Source organism: Castor canadensis, chromosome 11, assembly GCF_047511655.1.
Source record: "Castor canadensis chromosome 11, mCasCan1.hap1v2, whole genome shotgun sequence".
NCBI classification, from domain to species: Eukaryota; Metazoa; Chordata; class Mammalia; order Rodentia; family Castoridae; genus Castor; species Castor canadensis.
This window is the reverse complement of record NC_133396.1, coordinates 116422542-116447078: the sequence shown is the minus strand read 5'-3', so window position 1 is coordinate 116447078 and position 24537 is coordinate 116422542. Positions and strand designations below refer to the sequence as shown.

At 36.0% G+C, this 24537-nt stretch overlaps 1 protein-coding gene across 1 annotated transcript in view; it reads left to right on the top strand.

Annotated features, from left to right (window-relative positions):
• The window catches only part of Spata17 (spermatogenesis associated 17), a 203674-nt gene that overhangs the window by 101141 nt on the left and 77996 nt on the right, over positions 1-24537 (top strand). Inside the window, exons 7-8 of the mRNA XM_074048977.1 lie at positions 16292-16495; positions 22691-22839. Coding sequence (XP_073905078.1) covers positions 16292-16495; positions 22691-22839 — 353 coding nt within the window. The remainder of the gene's footprint in view (positions 1-16291; positions 16496-22690; positions 22840-24537) is intronic.

Sequence of the window (24537 nt, the reverse complement as noted above, 5' to 3'; positions counted from 1 at the left end):
TTGCACCAGCTTGCATTCCCACAAGCAGTGGATTATGGTTCCTTTTTTCCCACATCCTCACCAACACATGTTGTTGGTGGTGTTTTGGATGATGGCTGTCCTAACAGGGGCGAGGTGGAATCTTAGTGTGGTTTTGATTTGCATTTCCTTTATGGCCAGAGATGGTGAGCATTTTTTCATGTATTTTTTGGCCATTTGAATTTCTTCTTTTGAAAAAGTTCTGTTTAGTTCAGTTGCCCATTTCTTAATTGGTTCATTGATTTTAGGACTGTTTAGTTTCTTAAGTTCTGGTTATCAGTCCCTTGTCTGATGTATAGCTGGCAAATATTTTCTCCACTCTGTGGGTGTTCTTTTCAGTTTAGAGACCATTTCTTTTGTTGTGCAGAAGATTTTAATTTTAAGAAGTCCCATTTATTCATCCTTTCTCTCAGTTGCTGGGCTGCTGGGGTTCTATTGAGGAAGACTTTGCCTATACCTATTTGTTCCAGAGTGTTTCCTGCTCCTTCCTGTACTAACTTCAGAGTTTCAGGTCTGATATTTAGGTCCTTGATCCATTTTGAGTTGATACTAGTACAGGGTGATAGACATGGATCTAGTTTCAGTTTCTTGCAGATGGGCAACCACTTTTCCCAGCAACATTTGTTGAAGAGGCTGTCTTTTCTCCATCATATATTTTTGGCACCTTTGTCAAAAATGAGGTGGATGTAGTTGTGTGGCTTCATATCTGGGTCCTCTATTCTGTTCCACTGGTCTTCATGTCTGTTTTTGTGCCAGTACCATGCTGTTTTTATTGCTGTTGCTTTGTAATATAGTTTGAAGTCAGATATTGTGATACCTCCAGCATTGCTCTTTTTGCTGAGTATTGCCTTGGCTACTCACAGTCTCTTTGTTTCCAAATGAACTTTAAGGTAGATTTTTCAATCTCTGTGATGAATGTCATTGGGATTTTAATGGGAATTGCATTAAACATGTAGATTGCTTTTGGTAGTATAGCCATTTTTACCATGTTGATTCTACCGATCCATGAGCATAGGAGGTCTTTCCATCTTCTTCTGTAGTCTTCCTCAATCTCTTTCTTCAGGAGTTTGTAATTCTCCTTGTAGAGGTCATACACATCCTTTGTTAAATTTACTCCTAGGTATTTGATTTTTTTTGAGGCTATTGTGAATGGAATTGTTTTCATATATTCTTTCTTAATTTGTTCATTGTTGGTGTATAGAAAAGCTACTGATTTTTGTAGGTTGATTTTTGTATCCTGCCACCTTACTGTAGCTGTTTATGGTGTCTAAGAGTTTTTGGGTAGAGTTTTTTGGGTCTTTAAGGTATAGGATCATATCATCTGCAAATAAGGATATCTTGATAGTTTCTTTACCTATTTGTATTCCTTTTATTTCTTCTTCTTGCCTAATTGCTCTGGCTAGAAATTCCAGTACTATGTTGAATAGGAGTGGGGAGAGGGTGCATCCTTGTCTTGTTCCTGATTTTAGGGGGTATGGTTTCAGTTTTTCACCATTAAGTATGATGTTTGCTGTAGGTTTGTCATAAATAGCCTTTACAATGTTGAGATAAATTCTTTCTAGTCCTAGTTTTCTTAGAGCTTTTATCATGAAGTGGTGTTGGATCTTGTCAAAGGCTTTTTCTGTATCTATTGAGGTGATCAAGTGGTTTTTGTTTTTGCTTCTATTGATGTACTGTATTATGTTTATAGGTTTGCGTATGTTGAACCACCCCTGCATCCCTGGTGAATGATCTTTCTGATGTGTTGCTGGATTTGGTTTGCCATTATTTTATTGAGGATTTTTGCATTGATGTTCATTAGGGAAATTGGCCTGTAGTTCTCCTTTTTGGAGGTGTCTTTGTCTGGTTTTTGGGATGAGAGTAATATTGTCTTCATAAAATGAGTTAGGCAGTGTTCCTTCCCGTTCTATTTCATGGAACAGTTTAAGGAGGGTTGGTATTAGGTCTTCTTTAAATGTCTGATGGAATTCAGCAGTGAATCCATCAGGTCCTGGACTTTTCTTTTTTGGGAGGCTCTTGATGGCAGCTTCAATTTCTTTTTGGGTTATAGATCTATTCAGGTGATTAATATCCTCTTGGTTCAGTTTTGGGTGGTTGTAAGTTTCTAGAAATCTGTCCATTTCCTCGAGATTTTCAAATTTATTACAGTATAGGCTCTCAAAGTAGTCTATGATGATTTCCTGGATTTCTGTGGTGTTTGTTGTTATCTCTCCTTTTGAATTTCTGATTTTAATGATTTGTGTTTTTTCTCTCCTCATTTTAGTTAGGTTTGTGAGGGTCTGTTAATCTTATTTATTTTTTCAAAGAACCAGCTTTTTGTTTCATTGATTCTTTGTATGGGTTTTTTTGTTTCTATTTCATTGATTTCAGCCCTTATCTTAATAATTTCTTTCCTTCTGCTTGTTTTGGGGTTTGTTTGTTCTTGTTTTTCTAGAAGTTTCAGCTGTAGTGTTAGGTCATTGATTTGAGATCTTTCTGTCCTTTTGATATATACACTCATGGCTATAAACTTTCCTCTTAGGACTGCCTTTGCTGTGTCCCATAGATTCCGGTAGGTCATGTTTTCATTTTCATTAACTTCCAAGAGCCTTTTAATTTCCTCTTTTATTTCATTAGTGACCCGTTCATCATTGAGAAATGTGTTGTTCAGCTTCCAATTGTTTGTGTGTTTTTTACTGCTGTTTTTCTTGTTGATTTCTAGTTTTAATGCATTGTGGTCAAACAGAATGCATGGGATTATTTCTGTTTTCTTATATTTCCTGAGACTTGCTTTGTGCCCTAAGATATGATCAGTTTTGGAAAAGGTTCCATGGACTGCTGAGAAGAATGTATATTGTGCAGAAGTGCGATGAAATATTCTGTAGACATCAACTAGGTGCATTTGATCTATGGTGTGATTTAGTTCTAGGATTTCTTTATTGATTTTTTGTTTGGATGACCTATCTATTGGTGATGGGGGGGTATTAAAGTCTCCCACTAACACTGTGTTGGAGTTAATATATGCTTTTAGGCACTTCAGAGTATGATTGGTGAAATTGGGTGCATTGGCGTTGGGTGCATATAGGTTGATTATTGTTATTTCCTTTTGGTGTATTTCCCCTTTTCTTAGTATGGAGTGTCCTTCTTTATTTTTTTGATCAAAGTAGGTTTGAAGTCTACTTTGTCCAAGATAAGTATTGTTAACCCTGCCTGGTTTTGGGGGCCATTGGCTTGGTAAATCTTCTTCCAGCCTTTCATTCTCAGCCAGTGCTTATTTCTGTCGATGAAGTGGGTCTCCTGTAGGTAGCAGATTGTTGGATCTTCCTTTTTAATCCAGTTTGCCAATCAGTGTTTTTTGATGGGGGAATTTATTTTTTTTTATTTTTTTTTTATTGTTTTATTAGTCATATGTGCATACAAGGCTTGGGTCATTTCTCCCCCCTGCCCCCACCCCCTCCCTTACCACCCATTCTACCACCTTCCTCTTCCCCCCACCCCCTCACTACCCAGCAGAAACTATTTTGCCCTTATTTCTAATTTTGTTGAAGAGAGAGTATAAGCAATAATAGGAAGGAACAAGGGTTTTTGCTAGTTGAGATAAGGATAGCTATACAGGGAGTTGACTCGCATTAATTTCCTGTGTGTGTGTGTTACCTTCCAGGTTAATTCTTTTTGATCTCACCTTTTCTCTAGTTCCTGATCCCCTTTTCCTGTTGGCCTCAGTTGCTTTTAAGGTATCTGCTTTAATTTCTCTGCATTAAGGGCAACAAATGCTAGCTAATTTTTTAGGTGTCTTACCTATCCTCACCCCTCCCTTGTGTGCTCTCGCTTTTATCATGTACTCAAAGTCCAATCCCCTTGTTGTGTTTGCCCTTGATCTAATGTCCACATATGAGGGGGAACATACGATTTTTGGTCTTTTGGGCCAGGCTAACCTCACTCAGAATGATGTTCTCCAATTCCTTGATGGGGGGAATTTAGTCCATTAACATTCAGTGTCAATATTGATAGATATGTGGTGATCCTTGTCATGTAGTTGTCTTTGTTGATTAATGGTTTGATTGTGTGTGGCTGAATGAGTGTTACTCTTTGCTTTCTAGCTTTTTCTTCTCCTGTGGTTTGATTTTGCCTGTCCTTTCATGGTTTTGTTTGCTTTCATTATCTGTGTGCAGAATTCCTTGAAGAACCTTTTGTAGTTGTGGCTTGGTGGGCATATATTGTTTTAGTTTCTGCTTATCATGGAAAACTTTTATAGTTCCATCTATTTTGAATGATAGTTTTGCTGGGTAGAGTATTCTAGGGTTGAAGTTATTTTCACTCACTGCTTGGAATACCTCACTCCATGTTCTTCTTGCTTTTAATGTTTCTATTGAGAAGTCTGCTGTGATTTTGATGGGTTTGCCTTTGTATGTTATTTTTCTCTCTTACCGCCTTCAATATTCTTTCTGTACTCTCTGTACTTGTTGTTTTAATGATAATATGTTGCAGGGTAGTTCTATTTTAGTCAGGTCTGTTTGCTGTTCTGGAGGCTTCCTGTATCTGAATGGGCATAGTTTTGTCTAGATTTGGGACGTTTTCTGTTATTATTTTGTTGAATATATTATGCATTCCTTTTGTTTGCACCTCTTCTCCTTCTTCAATGCCCATGATTCTCAGGTTTGGTCTTTTGATGGAGTCAGTGAGTTCTTGCATTTTCTTTTCACAGGTCTTGAGTTGTTTAACTAACAGTTCTTCAGTTTTTCCTTTAATTGCCATTTCATCTTCAAGTTCTGAGATTCTGTCTTCTGTTTGTTCTATTCTGCTGGAATGGCCTTCCATTTTGTTTTGCATTTCTGTTTCATTCTTTTTTTCTGAGGTTTTGCATATCTTGGGTTACTTCCTCTTTAATGCTGTCAATTTTTGACCTTAATTTGTTTATCTCTCTGTTTGTGGTGGTCTCAGTTCAGTTTGGCATTTATTTAGGGCTTCTATGATTTCATTTATTTGTTTTTGTGTTTTTTCATATTCTTTATTTTTGTCCTCTTGGAATTTCTTGAATGCCTCCTGTACATTTTGGTTGACCATGTCTAGAAACATCTCTATGAAATTCTCATTAATTACTTGTAGGATTTCTTCTTTCAGGATGTTCTTGTGGGCTTCATTGTTTTGTTGGAGTCTGGGTCTGGGTATCCTTTTTCTTCATTTCACTCTAAATCCTGCAGTACTTTATTGAGGGGAGGGTGGAAATAGTTTCCTTCCCTTTTTCTTCTTCCCATATTTCCACTAGGTAACGTTTCTATCCCTGAACTATGTGTAATTTACTATTAGCTGGGTAGCAATGTTAATACTAACAAAACCAAGAAAGAAGGATAAAAAAGAGAAAGAGATGGAAAGATAAAAGGAATAGAGTAGAGAGGAAAAGAAAAAAGAAATGATAGAGATGGTGGATGATCAAACAGTAAATCCCTTAAAGAAGGGAAAAAATTTAAAAATAAAAATAATAAAATAAAAATTAAAAATCAGCAGTTCTGGAGCAGTAGAATTGCAGTCTTAGTTGTTCTGATGCTAGTTCCTTAGCATCCAGACCTGTCTGTGTGTGTCTCTTAGGTAGGTTTGGAGCCTTTCTGTGGCAAGTGGACAGTGGGTGGGGTCCCACGGGCCTTCTGGTGGAGTCCTTTAGCTGAGGTGAAGTAATGGGCCTTTGGAGCGTGGGCTTGGCATGCCTGAAGGGTGCAGGCTGGTGGAGTGGAGATCCTGCATGTCCATGGATCCCTGGCTTGACAGACTTGGGGGAACAAGGTCTAGCAGAACGGAGATTGTGTGTGTGTGTGGGTCCCTGGCTTGTGGCCTTAGGGGCACAGCCTTGCAGACTGAATATTGTGCAGTGCTGTGCAGGCTTTGGGGGCATGACTGGGAAAGCAGAGGTCGTGCTGGGCTGGGGAGCATGGCCCAGCAAGACAGAGCTCCTGCAGGGCTGTGCAGGCCTTGGGAGCCTGGCCGGCAAAGCAGAGATTGTTCAGGGCTGGGGAGCAACATTTGTTGAAGGAACTGTCTGTTCTACATTATATATTTTTGGTGCTTTTGTCAAAAATAAGGTGGGCATAGCTGTGTGGATTCATATCTGGGTCCTCTGTGTTCCACTGGTCTTCATATCTGTTTTTGTGCCAGTACCATGCTGTTTTTATTGCTATGGTTCTGTAATATAGTTTGAAGATGGGTATTGTGAAACCTCCAGTGTTGCTCTTTTTGCTATTGCCTTGGTTATTTGTAGTCTCTTGTGTTTCCAAATGAACTTTAGGGTAGATTTTTCAATCTCTGTGATGAATATCATTGGGATTTTGATGGGAATTGTGTTGAACATGTAGATTGCTTTTGGTAGTATAGCCATTTTTACTATGTTGATTCTACCAATCCATGAGCATGGGATATCTTTCTACCTTTTGTAGTCTTCCTCAGTCTCTTTCTTTAGAGGTTTATAGTTCTTCTTGTAGAGGTCATTCACATCCTTTGTTAAATTTACTCCTAGGTATTTCCTTTTTTTTTTTTTGAGGCTTTTGTGAATGGAATTGTTTTCATATATTCTTTCTTAATTTGTTCATTGTTAGTGTATAGAAAAGCTACTGATTTTTGTAAGTTGATTTTGTATCCTCACACATTGCTGAAGCTGTTTGTGGTGTCTAGGAGTTTTTGGGTAGAGTTTTTTGTGTCTTTGAGGTATAGGATCATGTTATCTGTAAATAAGGATACTTTGACAGTTTCTTTACCTATTTATATTCCTTTTATTACTTCTTTTGCATTATTGCTCTGGGTAGGAATTCCAGGACTATGTTGAATAGGAGTGGGGAGAGTGGGCACCCATGTCTCATTCCTGATTTTAGGGGAAATGTTTTCAGTTTTTCTCCATTAAGTATGATGTTGGCTATAGGTTTGTCATATATAGTCTTTATAATGTTAAGGTACATTCCTTCTATTCCTAGTTTTCTTAGTGTTTTATCATGAAGTGGTGTTGGATCTTGTCAAAGGCTTTTTCTGCATCTATTGAGATGATCAAGTGGTTTTTTTCTTTGCTTCTATTAATGTGCTATATTACATTTATTGATTTGCATATGTTGAACCACTTCTGCATCCCTGAGATGCAGTCAACTTTTTCATGGTGAATGATCTTTCTGATATGTTGTTGGATTCAATTTGCCAGCTTTTTATTGAGGACTTTTGCATCAAGGTTCACTAAGGAGACTGGCCTATAGTTCTCTTTTTTGGATGTGTCTTTGTCTGGTTTTGGGATGAGTATAATACTGGCTTGATAGAATGAGTTAGGCAGTGTTCCATCCCTTTCTATTTCATGGGAAAGCTTAAGGAGAGTTCCTTAAGCTTTTCTTCTTCTTTAAAGGTCTGATAGAATTCAGCAGAGAATCCACCAGTTCCTGGACTTTTAAAACAAACTCATAATCTATGCAGTGGTTAAGAGACTCAAACACTGTCTAATATGACTGACTCACCCAAGATTAAAGCAGGTCATGTAAATAGGTAGGATAAAGCTGAAATTGAAAGGCATATCTGGTTGTCTTCAAAACCATGCTTTCTCTTGATGACATCATTTGAGGGGGGTGGAAAAAGGGCCTACTTCAAGGATATTTTCCTTAGATAATGGTTGAAATCATATCTTTCAAGTTCCATTTGCTTGAAAGCAGAGACTTGACAATGTGGTCAACATTGTTAACCTTTCATATTTTGTAGGACTTAGCTTACCTCTTCCTTCTCACATCATGAGAGAAGTGTAGAAAGGCGACAAGTCTCAGATGCAAGGTCCTGTTACAGGAAAGCAAGTACGGGTTCACAGGCTTTTATGGAAGGCTTTTAGGCAATATATTTGCCTTGACAGCATCATGGAAAGAAGAATAACAGTGTGTAATTTTCATCTTATTATTTGTGTCATTGAGGCACAAGCTGAAATAGTAAAATAATAGATCCATTTTAACACTTAGTTACATGTTGTTCTGTGATCATTTTATTTGAAATTAAAATATATTTATAAGAATACAAATGTCTTTGGTATCTCATTCTTGAACTAACTAGTAGTGTTTCCTTTAATTAGTGAATACTCATGTCAGTAAAAGAAGTAGGATGGTTATATTCAAAATGATAAGATTAAGCTCTATGTATTGGTATAGTCAGCACCATCTGAGACATCAATATATTTAATGGCAGAAGTGAGGCAGGATATTTGCCAAAGCACTATTAGGGAATAATCAGAGTAGAAATATGGCTAAGAAGGGAAAGAAAAGGGTTAGAACCCATAGTGAGCCCCCTTTTTTTGTCTTGAGTTCAGAACCAGTTGAGAGAAAGATAAGAAATGCAGATGGAGATTAAAAAAAATCTCTTTTATTCATCATGAAAGCCAGATTGGCATTCTACATCTTAATAATAAGCTTGCTTCTACTTAATTCCTTAGTTAATCTACCTCCTACTTATAGCAAAGCAAGAAAACCAGGCCTATCCCTGGAAATCTAAAGGGAAGTAGGAGCAAAGTGTATTTGCTTCTTTTAGGCAGGCTGGAGTTTTCAAGATTGGGAGATGGGGCTAAACTAGGCTGGAACAGATCCTTCCTAGACTTGCCAAACTGAAAGTTCATTCCTCTTCCTTGACATAATGAAGGTCAGAGAGAAATCATTCAGTGAAAAGAGGAGAAATATTATAGGTCAAGAGAGAGTTGTTTCCATGAAAGTCCTTTAAATGGAATCTTTCTTATAAAGTTTTTTTTTTTTAATTTTAAACACAATATGGTTAAAGGGAAGTCCAATCTTTACTTCTTGTTCTTGTTTCACATTCAGTGAATTTCTGTCACAAGATCAGGGTCTGCTTTTGCAGAGGTCACCTGTCACCTAATTACCATTCCATTGCAGGGCTCAAGCTGTCCCACCTCTCTAAGCTCTGACACTGCTGACTTCCTTCCTGAAACGTCTTCTCCTTTGTGTCCTGCTTCTTCTTTCTCTGTGTGCTCTTCTGAGTGCTCTTCATGGCTTCTCTTCTCCCACCTATACACACTCTTAACACCTTGTGTCTTCACCTAGTCTATACTCTCCTTCAGTGACCCCATCCATTTTCACACTTTCAAACTATTGTTATTCCTAAAACACTCAGTTACTAGCTATGACCCCTGCCCTAAGTTCCAGACCTCCTTCTACAGCTATGCAATGGACTTTTCAACCTGTTCATCTCATCCTTTTCTTTCCACTGCTCTTTTTCCTTAGCTCTCAATAAGAATTCTTCAATTCCTTCATAAGCAGCTCATCTTCTATCTCTTATTCAGAGCATCACAGATTGTTCTCATTTTGTTACTTTTCTTTTGATTTCTAGTTTTCAATTTCATTGTTTTGTATGCTAACTTTTTATTACCTCTTTTCTTCCACTTACTTAGGAATTAATTTGTTCTTTTTCTCCTTTCCTAATGTGGGCTATTATACTATTGAGTTTAGAACTTTCTTCTTTTCTAACATGTACATTTTTTTTTAGTCCGTACTCAAGTTTGAACTTAGGGTTTCACACTTACTAGGCAAATGCTCTACCACTTGAGCCTTTCCACTAGCCCTCTAATATATGCATTTAATGCTCTAAATTTCCTTCTAAGCATTGCTTTCACAGCATCCCACAACTTTTCGTAAGTTTTATTTTCATTTAATTCAAAATATCTTAAAAATTATCTTAAGATTTCATCTTTAATTCATGTGTTACATAGATGTATATTGTTAATCTTCATGTATTTGGGGGTGTTCCAGTTGTATTTCTATTAATAATTTCTAATTAAATCCATTATGGTCTGAGAGCATACCTTATATGAATTCTATTTTATATTTGCTAAGGTTTGTTTTATGACCCAGAGTATGGTCTATGTAGGTGAGTGTTCCATATGAACTTGAGAAGAACATGTATTCTGCTATTGTTGGATGGAGTGGTCGCTAGATGTCAAATTGTATCCTGTTGACTGGTGTTGCTGTTAAGTCCAACTGTGTTCTACTGATTTTCACTTTGCTGAGTGTATCATCTCTGATAGAAGACAGCTGTGATCTCCAGCTGGTACAGTGATTCATCTATTTCTCGAAGTTCTAGTAGTTTTTGCCTTACATACTTTGATGTTTTTGGTGCATATAAATTAAGGATTGTTATATCTTCTTGGGAAAGTGATCCCTTTATATCATACTAACTGTCCTTGCTCTGAAGTCTGCTGTGCCTAAAATGAAACATCACCAACTTTTTTTGATTAGTGTCAGTATGGTATATTGTCTACTATCCTTTAATTTTTTATCTGTGTTTGTCTTTAAATTTAAAGTTGATTTCTTTTATACAACATAGAGTTGACTCTCCTTTTTTGATCCACACTGACCATCCCGCTGACTTGGAACAGTGATCCTCCTGATTGGCCTCCCAATATAGCTTGGGTTGAAAGGCACCTACAAATGCACCCAGCTATTGGTTGTGATGGGTTCTCACAAACTTTTTCCTAGTCTGGCCTTGAACTGTGATCCTCCCAATCTCAGCCTCACAAGTGGCTAGGATAACAGGTGTGAGCCAATGGCACCTGGCTTCCTGCAGGTTTTGAACACTATTTTGGCCTCTGTCAGACTTTTTCCTGAGTTTACCTTTTAAAGGAGATGTGAAAATTAACAAATTCCAATTTTATGCAGAATTAAGTCCAGATTTTTAGCCTTCTAGTTTTGGCCCCAGTCTTTACAAGCTCATCTCTGATCGTGACCCCATGCTTACACTGGACAAATTGATGTTCGCTGAAAAGAGACTTTGTTTTCCCACAACTGTGTCTTTACTTTTATGATTCTCTTGGTCTGGAATACCTTTCTTCTTTTTTTATTGCAAAGTTCTACCTATATTTGAACAACTTCAGACATTTTCCTTCCATGGAGATTTTTAAAGGCTGTACATGTCTTCTATAACAGTTCCTAGAGGATATTTCCTATGAGCTACTTGTGTTACAGCCTGTTACAGAACCATTCTTCTACTTCCACCCTCTCCTTGCACTGAGAATGGCTTGATGGTAGTAGTCACTTTGGTTTTTTTCATCCCTTTGCCTACCTTAGATCTAGCAAAGTATCTCTAAATTAGTAGATGTCAAATATTTATTGAACTAGCATTTAAGGGATACCTTAATTAAATTTTTTCATAATAATCAACATGTAATGAGAATGCATAATAATGTTATGAGAATTTCAAAGTAAGTTTTAAAATATGCAGTTTTGCTTACATAGTGAAGCCAATTATATCAAAGTTCACATTTCACTTGAAATATTTCCCAACTATTGTGTAAGAAAAAAGTCAAATTGAACCTCTTTTTTTCTATTCTATTTGAAATACATGTAAAAAAATGAATATTCTGTAGAATAAAGAAGGTACACCAAAATAGTTAGGGAATTCTTTTAAGGGTGGACATCCCTGTCAGTCTACTTGCCCCTTACACTACTCCAAGGAATTCTAGAATATTCTTCTCCAAACAAACTCAGGCTAAATGCAGCTAGTATTTTTGGAATACCCCCTCCTTCTGCAGCACTGAGGAATTCAGGAAGAATGGTCTTTGAATAAGTGTGCAAGCACTGTGGTGATGTTGGCTGAAATAATACCTTTGAATGGTGTTCTTCAGGGAGCTCCTAGAGGCATCCCAAATGTCCCCTTCAAGTTACTATTTCGACTTTCTGAGGTCTGCACTTTTTGTAACTTCACTTTGTAATTTGACCCAAAGCATTTAAATCTTTCTTTTTCTTTTTTCTTTCTGTCCTTTTTCCTTTCTTCTTTCCTTCCTTCCTTCCTCCTTCCCATCCTTCCCTCCTTCATTCCTTATTTCTTCAATCATTTCTTCATTTATTTATTTATTTGGTTGTGGTGCTAGGGGTGGAACTCAGAGCCTGGTGGCTACTAGGCAAACACTCTACCAGTGAGCTACACCCCTAGCCCTAAAAATTCTACTTCTTAACTGAAATAAAAGAAAGAAGCAAAAAATTATTTGTACTTAGTAATAGCTTATTTCTTTAAGCCTGGTTTTATATAGGTAAGTTCTCTACCAAATACATTCTTGTTAAGTCCCTGTGTTTCCATGAAGTCTTGTCTCTCTTGGGTCTATATCTGTGTGTGACTGTTGTCTGGAATGCATGTAGAAGCATAACTGCTATAGCTGAGAAATGATCACACTTCTCCTTAGTTCTCAGCAAGAGTAATTGGATGTGGAATATCTTACTAAATGCTGGACTGTGACAGCATGTTAACACTCTGTCTCCTAACAACAGGGCAATTATTTGCTGAGTGGGATTTTTATAAATCCCCCAGCACTACTATGTCCTGATAATTATGATGAAGTGCATTGGTGAGTGTTGATTCAGCAGTCCTACCCTAGAAGATATTTCATTCACCATCTCTGGTCCACTTTTACTTTTCTATTTATTAGAGAACTTTATTACTCTTCTGTTCTTGCTTAATGTCTTATCTTTCAAAAATCATGTTTGCTTAAAATCTAGTTTAGACATATTTTAGATGGCCTCTTTTAAGAACTGCTTATCACTCATAGTATTCACAAATTTTGAACCAAAAGACCTGAAAATAGTTTTAGATTTTCTTCCTTTTGGTGGCAATCTGTGACTCATGTTCGCTCTGTAATTGTCATTTCTAAAAGTAAAACCTGAATTTTCCGACCTACCCTGTAGACTTAACTATTCATCATCCCTGGAATAAGTATGCTTTCAAGTCATGAGACATTACTATTTTTCATATGGCAAAAATAAAGCTGAAACATTAGAGACTGTGATTTGAGAATTATAAGATGTATAATCCAGTCTCATATTCTTCTTTATAGAAATGTGTTTTAAAAGTAAACCTCAATAACAGAGTGAAGAAAGAAAAATTAGACCATAACATCCCCCAGGCAATTACAAAATAAAGGTCAGTGTATCCGTGGGAAATGGCCATAAAAACATTCTTTGTGAACTAAAGCAGTAGATACTCTAAGACAGGTATATCCATTTGTTTTCAAGTCAGTTGCACTTTTAAGTATAAGGATAAAAACTGAGGAGAAAAGAACCCACTGATAGATTGTTAGAAATGTGGAATAGTTCAAAATATTAATGTAATGCTAAGGGTGACTGGGTAACAAATGGTACATTTGCTCGTTGCTCAACCTGACATAATTAATATTCTAGGTCATGCTTAAGTTCCCATGATGGAGGGTCTGAAGAGGGGAGAATTCAAGAAAAATACATATCTATTATATAACTCATTGCCTTTTTTTTTTTCCTTCGATGAGTCAGAATCATAGCATTTAAAAAAAATCAGTGCTTTCACAGCTCATTTGCCATATTCACCACTGGGCCACCAGTCAGCAGCCAGGTCTGATGCAGGGAGGTCAGTAAGAAGCTATTAGCAGAGTCCTCTCCTGAGATTTCTTGGGTCTTATTGAGTTGAATGTTAGCATGACAGTACTGCAAATAACTCAGTTGTAGCCTTTTTCTTTTTTTTTTTTTAAACAGTTAGCACAGATTTCCCCATAGTGTTGGTCACTCTAGAAAATTACTGTTGAAAATGAAGTCCCCAAAGCTAGGTTGGCAGTAGCCCTTCTAAGTTGTGAAAAATGTGAAAACTGGAAAATATGTCATTGTCCCTTAGGGTTAGCTCTACCTTTTGTGACTCATAGTAATATTTTCTTGAAAATCAACAATAATCTATTATTCTTAAGTGGCTCACAAATTACTACAATAAGTTAAGGTTGTTTTATTTACTTAAAGAAATAATAATTAAATGAATACCATAGCAATGTAAATAGAGTATTTGCTTGCTATAGGGATTGCCAGAGTGTTGGAGTGTTTTTATTGATGTAAGTTAACCAAATGTATTAAATTAATTTATAAAATACTGACACCTTGAAGATTTTAAATGATTCATTTGAAATTCAATTAAGATATATTTTCTATCTATATTTGATTTAAATTGCAAAGAGAATACACATGAGGAGGTCTCTATATAGGTTGCAAAATATAATTTAAGAAAGCTATCATGTCTACTGATCTATTTGCATTTCCCATCTAGCCTGTGTATACACATGCATGCAAATGTGCAAGGTGATGAAGACTCCTAATGGGGTAAAGTGGATATAGCTGGGAGCAGTTAGTCTGGTAGACAGATATTTTTAAGTGACAAATTATAATCTACTTAAGTTATATTTATTTTACCATTTTAATCTGTAAGGTTGTAGAAGAAACTTAAGTAATGAACGCACAGACTTCAATTAATTAGATTATCACTAATCCCAACATGGTGGTCTCCTGTATCTTTTTTCATAAACTATGTGATTTAGTTATATTTTATGTCAGAATAGTCTTTTAAGTTTTCTCATTAAAATCAATATGTTCTCATCTTAGAAAATCACTGTAAACGTCATCTCAACAATCAACATCCACTTAAAAATTAGTACCCACTGAAAGCTGTTGTAATGTGTGATATTATTAGCATTAAACTACCTATGTATCCATTTTGTCTGCTTACTATGTAATAAGAAAATGTTAGTATGACATTAAAAATACATTCTATAACTGCCTTTTACCATTTTTTAGCATTGTGTTTTCTCATCTATCAATTGTGAGGAGGAAATCTCAAAGAAGAGTCAGTTCAAAAATATTTTTAAATATATGTGTGTTTAGATTAACTTTTTATATTGAATAAAATTTAGTCCTCAATTATAAAACAGAAAATGTTGAGTTGGAGGTGCCTTAGATGGGTCTGTGGTAATTTACTTCTAGATCACAGTGTCTTTGGAAGCAAATTGAAACTGATACGTTAAGAAAGAGAAAAGCAGTCTAATCTATCAATTCCTTGGAAGCAGTCAAGAAGATTTGGAAATAAATCTCAGACATTTTACTCTGGATATTTATGTGACTTTGGAAAGCTAGAGTAAAATAGATGATTTTGCGGGCTTTTCTGAACTGTCCGTCGTTCTTTGGGATGCATATTTAGAGTTCATTTATTGAGGTGTGCTATGTGCCTGGCACTCTAGGCCTTGAGGTTGAGACATGCCTGCAGTTGTGTCTCTATGTTTGTTTATGGATGACTGAAACCCACTATGATAATTATGAAGCAGTGTGCTAGGTGTGATGGTAGAGGTATCCCCAAGTTATTTAGGAAGCGTTAGTAGTTTATAAATCCAGTCTGGGTATGTGTTTGATAGAGGTTAACTCTTACTGAAAGGTTGGTTGGAAATAGAAAATATTCTCAGATAGTTTTCAAAGACTGCTATCCTAGTCAATCTTAATACTTTGGAACATCTGACTTTTTGAGGTTAATGTAACAACTAAGAATATTTATGCAGCTGATGATAGTATAAAAGCAAAGTACATGCTTGAGAAGAACAGAGAGATTTAATAGATGTATTACTTATCTCATCCGGCATGTCTACAGAACAGCCAAACAAGGCATACTGCTCCTTAAAAATGTAACTTTTCTCTATGACTGCATTTGCATTCTGATATTTGTATATACACAAAAATACATATAAATATGTTTACATTTTGATTATAGTTCTGTGGAAAATAATATTAGGCTTCCAGAAAATGGACGCCTGCTAAACTTGAACTTAACATTTGTCACACATACCTCTTTTTAATCTCTGTTACATGGCAGATGCTGTGCTAAGTAACTCTTGACTATTTTGATGCATGGTGTGACAAAGTCAGTGATGGAGCAACCAGGGTGACATGACACTATAGAAGCATGGCACTGAACATTTAATGAGCATTAAATTAAGGATATGATTTTCAGTGATCAATCAATATATGTGATACTAGTTTGATTAAAGAGATACAGGACTTAAAATAGCTGCCATTAGGGTGTGTGATGAGCAATAATTCAAATAACCAAATAATTATTGCGTACACACTTTACACCCAAACCTAGTTCAAGCCTTGGACATTTGACTTCCTATAAATAAATGTATGACTTACAGATTTGGTTAAATATAAAACGGCTGGCTTAAGAGCCCTGTTATATTTTTCTTCAATATGATTATATAAAAACTCCATGTGTGGCTGATAGAAACTATATCTTGGTAGTTTTAACATGTTTACTGTTCCATCCTGAAAGGTGCTAGAATTGGTTTAGCATTGAGACAAAGAGTAAGAGTTTTGAATATCTCCTTTGGTGAATCTGATTCAGAACCAGAGTTATAGTTTAAAATATTCCTTAAACATTTGACACTTTCATGATACAGCCTTATCTTCCTTGCATTTTCCATGAACATTAAAGGTAAAATCCAAATTGCTTTCTTCATCTTTAGATTCCGGGTGTGTACAATTCGCCATTCAGAAAAGAGCCTGACCCGTGGGAGCTCCGGCTACAGAAGGTGAAGCCTTTGCTGCACCACAGGCCCAAAGTTCAGCTGCAGCAGAGCACCAGCCTCAGCACCTGGCTGGCCTGCAGCAGTGCCCGCTCCTTCCCCCGCTGTGACATCCTGCCACCCATCCATAGGAAGCGCTGTCAGGTACTGACTGTTCCTACGAGGATTCTCTCATTAACTTCATTCTTGCTTTTTTTATTGTGGCAAAATACACAGAACATGACATTTTAGGTGTACATTTTGGTAGGATTAAGCACATTCATGTTGTGGTGTAGCTGTCACCACTGTCCGTCTCCTGAGCACCCTCTGTCTTGCAGCTGAGCTCACCAAACAGCTCTCCACTCCCCTTTCCCCACCAGCAAGGCCTGTCTTACCGAGCATGGTGCCCTTAGGGCTCATCTTTGTGTAGCTTCTGTCAGAATTTCCTTCCTTTTTAAGGTGGGCGTCTAGCATATGTACATACTGAATTTGTTTATTATCCATTCACTTGTCAATAGACACTTTGATTACTTCTATATTTTTTAGGGGGACAGTGGGGCTTGAACTCAGGGCCTCACACTTGCTAGGCAAGCACTCTACTACTTGAGCCATGCCTGCAGCCCTTTTTGCTTTTCAGACAGGGTCTTACATTTTTTGCTTTAACTGGCCTTGAACTATGATCCTCCTATTATTTATGCTTCCCAGGTACCTGGGATTATATATATGCCCATGCTTGATTTGTCTGTTGAGATGGAGTCTCATTAACTTTTTGCCCAGGCTGGTGTTGGACCATTGTCCTTCCCATCTCTACCTCCTGCACAGCTGGAATTATAGGCATGTACCACCACGCCTGGCCTACTTTGACATTTTAGCTGTTTGAACAAGGCTACTATGCACACGATGTACAAATATCTCTTCATGACCTTGCTTTCATCTCCTTCGAATATACACTTCAAAGTGAGAACTGCTAAATCATAAGGTGTAGCTCTATTTTTTGTTTGAGACACTTTCACCCAGACTGGCCTCTAACTTATGTTCTTCCTGCCCCAGCCTTTAGTGCTAGGATTACACATGTACATCACCATTTTCAGGTTCTATTTTCAATTTTTGAGGGACTGCCACAGGGCCTCCACCATTTCCTATTCCCATTGACAGGACACAAGCGTTCCAGTTTCTCTGTATCCTTGCCTGGACTTGTTATTTTCTGGTTTTGTTTTTATAGTAGCCATAACCTAACAGATGTGGGGAGGCATCCCTCTGTAGTTTTAATGAGCACTTTTCCACTGCTAGTGGTGGTGAACACATCCTTTTACATTATTATTGGACATTTGTGCGTTTTCTTTGGAGAAATGTCTGTTGAAATTCTTTATCCATTTTTGGTTGAGTTGTTTTGGTGTTGAGTTTTAGGGATTCTGTGTATGTTCTGGATATTAATACCTTGTCAGGTATATGATATGCTAATATTTTCTCCCATTCTGTGGGTAGCCTTTTTACTCTGTTGATGGTATTTTGCTATTTTAATATATATTAAATGTATTTAATGTGTATATATATACATATATATGTATACATATATATGTATATATATTTAAATTTTGTGATAAGGGGAAATTATTTCTTCTAAAAATCTAATTTTAAGCAAGAAATTTTAAATACAAAATATATGTTTAAGATGTACACCAAAGAAGTAAGCCAATGCTTCTTCAGTATTGAATTTGTTACACAAAATATGAAATTAAACATGGATTACTGCCTAGAATCTAGACATTTTTATGGAAAAATGTTGTTATTGCACTACTTACTATAGTCTGGTTTTACTGAAAAAATTTTTAGATATTATTAAATTTATTCAATCTCACCTCCCCTGATGGTCTACATCTTTTTCTATACTATTTTAAACACGATTTGGTTTGAATGGTTTGAAAGTTTAAGTGTGAGAGTTAGAGTTATCCCAAAACAAGTTAGACTCATAGCAAAGACAGGAAATCTTGGCTCTGTCTGGACTGTGGCAGGGCAGGATTGGCTGGGGTGAGACGGTAGAATAGGGTAAGGTGGAGAATAATTGTCATAATCCAAAAAGTCCCAGAGATGAACAATTCCATGATCCCATGATCTTCATAGATACTAAGATGCAGAGACCACTGCCACGGGGTGATACAAACCTGGAATTGGGTGAGATTTGGCTTACAAAGTCAGACTTTCAGAACTCCTGGCCATTAGCTCCGTACCCAGACTTGCTCCTGTGTATCTACTTCTGTATAATAAGTGATCATAAAACCCAATGTTTAAGCCTAAGCATACTTGTTATTTCATAGTATCTGTTAGTCCCTCTAACTCCAGTTCTCTCATGAAGTTGTAAAGATGTCAGCTAGAGCTGTGGTCACCTGTAAGGGCTCAACTGGGGTGCAGTGATGGGAGGATTGACCAGTTACATCTCAATTTCAAGTGGCTTTTCCACAAAGATGCCTCATGACATGGAGCTGGCTTCCTGCAGGGTGAATGTTCCTAGAGAGAATGAGAGAGAAGCCCTCTCACTCAGAAGTCACAGATTTTTATAACTTCATGCCAGAAATGATGTCCATCACCTCAGCCATATTGTATTTGTTAGAAATGAGGGCAAGAGAGAGCACAGAGTATGAATACAGGAGGGGGGATCATTGCAGACCACCTCAGGGACTGCCTCCCCCCACCACCATCGAATCAGCCTGGCAATAAAACAACCTGCATTCTGTGCCATTAAAAACCTTCCTACTTTGCTGTTTGTTTGTGATATGTTGTATCTCCACCTCTGTAATTATGTCCTCAATTCCCTTTATTTGTATAGTTTTCCTCTTTCAAAACATCAATTGACAATTGATACTATTAACTGATAGTTTATGCAATGTTATTCTAGAAACTGTAAAAAGTAACTGAAAAATCTGTGAAATCAGTTATTCCCCTAAGCCACTTTTTGGTTTTCTTATTTCTGAGCCACTGGCTATGTAATTATTTTTATATCAGTATTTTTATTACCTTTAAATGAATCTATTGATTTATCCAAATAATACATAGAAGTTGATAATTCTTCCTCTTCCTGAAATAAAATGACAAGCTATCTTAGTTCTTTTGTTGTTATAACAAAACACCTGAGCTGAGTACTTTATGAAGAAAAGACGTTAATTTATCTCACAGTTTTGGAGGCTAGAAGTCCAAGATCAGGAAGCTCCATGTGTTTGGCTTCAGGTGAGGGCCTCCTGACTGCATCACAACATGACAGAGAAGTTGGAAGGCGAGCAGCCACGTGCAGAAGGAGGCAAGCATGTGGGATTCCCTCTGTTCATAAGGAATCACTCGCATGGGAACTAATGGATTCCTTCGAATGACAGTGATCCAACAATTCTACCCACCTCTTATGGATTCTAAACCCTCTCAACACTGTCATATTGGAACCAAGCCTCCATGAGCCACTGTGGGACAAACCACAGCACAAACAGAGCACAATTGAGCAATCATGCAAAAGAGAAACAGTGGGAGATTTTCACTTCATTTGGAGTCATATGTTCAGAGTATACATTCATCATTTATCTTAAAATAAGTTATGCCAATACTCTAATGAAAACATTTAAAATACAATTGTAAAATAGGTTTTATATCTTGAATAACTAAAACTTTATCACTATGAATTATGTGCCTCACAATTTCTATTAGAGCACGTAATGATTTTATATAATATCATAAGAATAGGCAAATAAATTTATTAGCTATCTATAATAGCTAGCATCTCCATTGCATATATATTGATTGTTCAATGTGCTAAATGTATTAAGTGCTCAGTAGTTGTTAAGGCATCACATACAGCTAGGTGCTGGTGACTCATGTCTGTAATCTAGCTACTCAGGAAGCTGAGATCAGGAGGATCATGGTTCAAGGCCAGCCCCAGCAAATAGTTGACAAGACCCTATCTTGAAAAAACCCAACACCAAAAAGGACATGTGAAGTGGCTCAAGAGGTTGAGCACCTGCCTAGCAAGCATGAAATCCTGAGTTCAAACCCCAGCACTGCCAAAGATATCATACATAGCATTGCATTTCTGTATTTTTAATAAGCCTCATTGTTTACTGTATTCACTGAAATGGCTATTGTTGCTACATAGAATTAATTCATAGAGCAATTTTGCCTGCAATTGCTTAGGAAATGTAAAAATTACATGATATGAGTAAAATAATTTAGAAATAACCTGGAGGCCATCTGTTTTCTTTGTTTGTTTATGGTGCTAGGGATTGAACCTGGGGCCTTGCACATGCTAGACTAGTGCTCTACCACTGAGCTACACGCTAGCCCTCTGGAGGTTGTCTGAACCATATCACCGTCCTGTATAATATTCTCAGCATTAACCATTAATCATTTAATATTTAATAGATGGACCAGGGACTGAAAGACTCAGCAAGATGGATGTGATCACAGTTGGCTTGGACATTGAACCTTTCTCAAAAGACAGATAATTCTCATTCTAGTTGCTGCTTCGTTTTCATTTCCTAGTCTCATTGGGACTAATAAATTCCAGAACAAACAGTAGAGTAAGTCTACTTGGATCTAATTGGATGTATGCATATTGATTCACCAACACAGGTGGTAAGCTTGGCCACCAAGAAGACTTACTCCCTGTGGGCCCTGGCCTTCAAAGTCAGAGCTTACCACCACTTGCTTATTTCTTTGCTGTTACTATTGTTCAAAGCCTTTTTCTTCTCTTCTTGAAAATAATAGTAATTTTAAATAACAATTGTAACACTCTTGTTACCATTTTTGATGATTTACTATATTCTATGCACATATGTTCTATGCTGAGGGTGTTACATATCTTAAGTATTTAAGAGTAATTTTATGATATAGTTACTGTTCCATTTTGCATATGATGAAAACAGGCCCAGAGAAGTAATTTATGCCTCTAGTTATACACCAAATATTAATCCTCTTAAACCATACTATTTGTCAAAGAGCAAGAATCTGCTAAAATGAGAAAACCATTTGATTTCCTAATAGCAGATGGACTTATGACACTGTATCTTTAAAAAGTAAAGTTCCAGTAAAAATCCATTAACTACTTTCAAATATTGCAATCCTCCTGTCCAGCTGTGAAAAGTACTGGATGATACTTATTTGCCATTTGTGTTATTTACGGTCCATGACTTTTATGGTAACTGGTTCCTATTATTGGTTTCTATTAATGTAAAACATAAGTGAACATAAATGAGGCGTGAATCATTTCTTTTTATTAGCCCCACAGTCTTCACTCTGTGCTTGCAGTAATTCCAGCTGTGTCTTGTTAGTGATAACCTATTTAAAGAAGAGATTTTTAAGAAAGGAATATGATTAGAAATCTGCATCCATTTTACATTCTTTCCAGCTCAATAATGGTAGAAAAAAGAAAACAGTATATAATTAATGGCACAGCAAAGTCTTGAGCTGACTTTGATTCATGTTGTACTTAACACAATACTAATTGGATAACCAGTGGATTCTAGTAACTAGTACAAGTCACTGCTACCTTCACGATATAGAATGTTATAAGTCACTTCACAGTGCAGCTGTGGATTTTTCCCTGCTATCCATTTGTGTTATGAAAAGATTGCCATTGATACCAGAGTAACTGAACAATAGAAATTAGATTAATAAATAATACCTAACATGAATAAAATTTATGGTTTTCCTATGTTTAGGGGATTTTTACTGGAACTTTACTTTTTAAAGATACAGTGTCATAAGTCCATCTGCTATTAGGAAATCAAATATAAGATGTGGCCTTCCCCTAAAAGTTTTAATTTAATAAAAAAAACACATGCTCCCCTCTTTCTGGGCATAAGAGGGCTTTTGGAAAGATGTAATTTTTTTCATATTTATACTCATTCAAAAAGGAAAAGAACCATTTAAATTACATTATAACAAATGTGTTTCTTGTATTGGTGGAGTGGCTCAAGTAGTAAGAGCACCTGCCTAGCAAGTATGAGGTCCTGAGTTCAAACCCCACTGCTGAAAAAAAAAAAAGAGAAGAAATGTGCTTTTAAAATTAGAAAATAGGCAATCAGTGGCTACAGTTCTGCCAGTTACAGCATGAAAATCTCTTGCTATAAGGAGAGAAACCTCCATTTATAACCTAGAACATTTTAACAGTCACTTTTACCTGAGAGAACATTTCTGGAAGATAAGTGATATTCTTGGTTTTTGATATTCTTACATTTCGAACTTAGAGAAAAATAAATGTCGTCTTAAAATTAATTTGGTAAACGCACTATACCTTGTGGGTGTTCATTAGCCCTGGTTGTCAATACATTAAAAAAAAAATCCTCCATAATGATGTGTATATGCCTCATCCTGTCTTGTCAGGGGCCCTTCCGAGATATCAATGAAGTCTTAGAACAACGCTACAAGCCTTTGAAGCCAACGTTGCGAGTGGCAGAACCAATTGATGAGTTAAAGTTAGCCAGAGAGGAGTTCAAAACAGAGGAATGGGCACGAAATGTACATGACAAAATGTGAGTTCTTAGCTTTAAAAAACCATAGCTATGCCATGTTTGATGCGTTAGATTTTCCGTCCCAATACTATAGAGAATCTTTTGTGAGACAAGGTAAAACTCACTCTTAAGTTATTCAGAGGCAATTAATTTGCAACCTATAAATGTTGGAAATGAGATCAATATTGGTGGCTAAAATGTAGATAGAAATGTGTCTATCTACATTTCTCAAAGGAAAAAAATAAATGAATGTCATTTAAAAGTGGATAAACAACAACTATGCATTTGTAAAGGTAATATCTTTAATTTTCTAACAAAACCATGTGTACTTATGATGCTTCTAAAATAAAAGCCAATAAAACAAAAAGCTTCTGTTGAACTAAATTCCATTTGAATGCAATATTATAACATAGTTTTACTAAATCAGGTACCGTGAAAGAGATTAGTTTACAACTGAGGAAGATGACAGAAAAAGATAGAGGATAATCAAACAGCACATGCAATTTTAATTATTTTATTAACATTAGTGATTAGTGATTTGAAAAAGATAGAGGATGATCAAACAGCACATGCAATTTTAAATTATTTTATTAGAATTAGTGATTAGTGATTTGAGTCTCAATACAGGTATCTTTCTCCAATATGCTTCCTTTCTTTAACAATGCCTTGCCATCAGAATCAGTCATATGTAATTTATAAGTAGACCATTTTAAGTCTAGAATAGCCTTGTTGTTATTATTATCCTGTAATATCTCATGCAATTATCATTGCAATGTATCTTATAATAAGACTTTGGTATTTTATATAATAAATGATATTGACATTACATTATTATAATACAAGTAATAATTACAATGGCATAATTTAGCATAATATAAATTATTACTATAAATTCATGAAAATTTACATGCCTTACATAGTAGATACTAATCATCATATATGTTACGTAGTAATAATTACAAAATCCATTAAAATGTGTTTTGTTACATAAAGAGACTAGAATTTCCTCTCATCCTTCACATGAGTTTTGGGTCATTTTTTCAGTCAGAAAAAAATACATGCTTTATTACAGTCAAAAAATTTCTGAAAAGACTTTTGAAAAAATTTTTTACATGAACATCAAACATCAAATTGACAAGCATTCAAATAATTTTAGGAAGTTTTTCATTTTATAGAAGTTATTTGATGTGAAAATAGTTAACTAAGTTTAGCAGGTTTTTTCAGTAATTGATTAAATTAACTCAATATATGATGAATAAGAAAACAAGGTCAGGAACATTTTTTCCAACTGGTTTTCAGTAGGTAGATTTGTTTGCCACAGAAATGACAGAAGATTAATTACTGCTCAATTTAATCAAGCAAAATATTCAATTCAGTGATAAATATTTCGAGAGTTTTATTACTCAGAATTATTTATCTATTTCAACAATGCAAAGATTTATGAAATAACAAGGTAAACTGCTGACATAATTGAAATTATTGATAGCCTCATTGATATTTTGCAGAATTCATTGTATATCAAAGGTAGTGTGATATCCTTTCTTAGTTTTGTTCCTTGAAAAACCAAGAAAGACCAGCTATTAATATCATCCCCAAAAAAGTTACTCAACGTAGATGGTTCATAAATATTTTCCATCTCTATGGCATTGCTGATAACCCTTTATCCTGAAGCTTTCAGAGATCGAAAGGTATTTTGATGATCTGAAAAGTATTGAGATT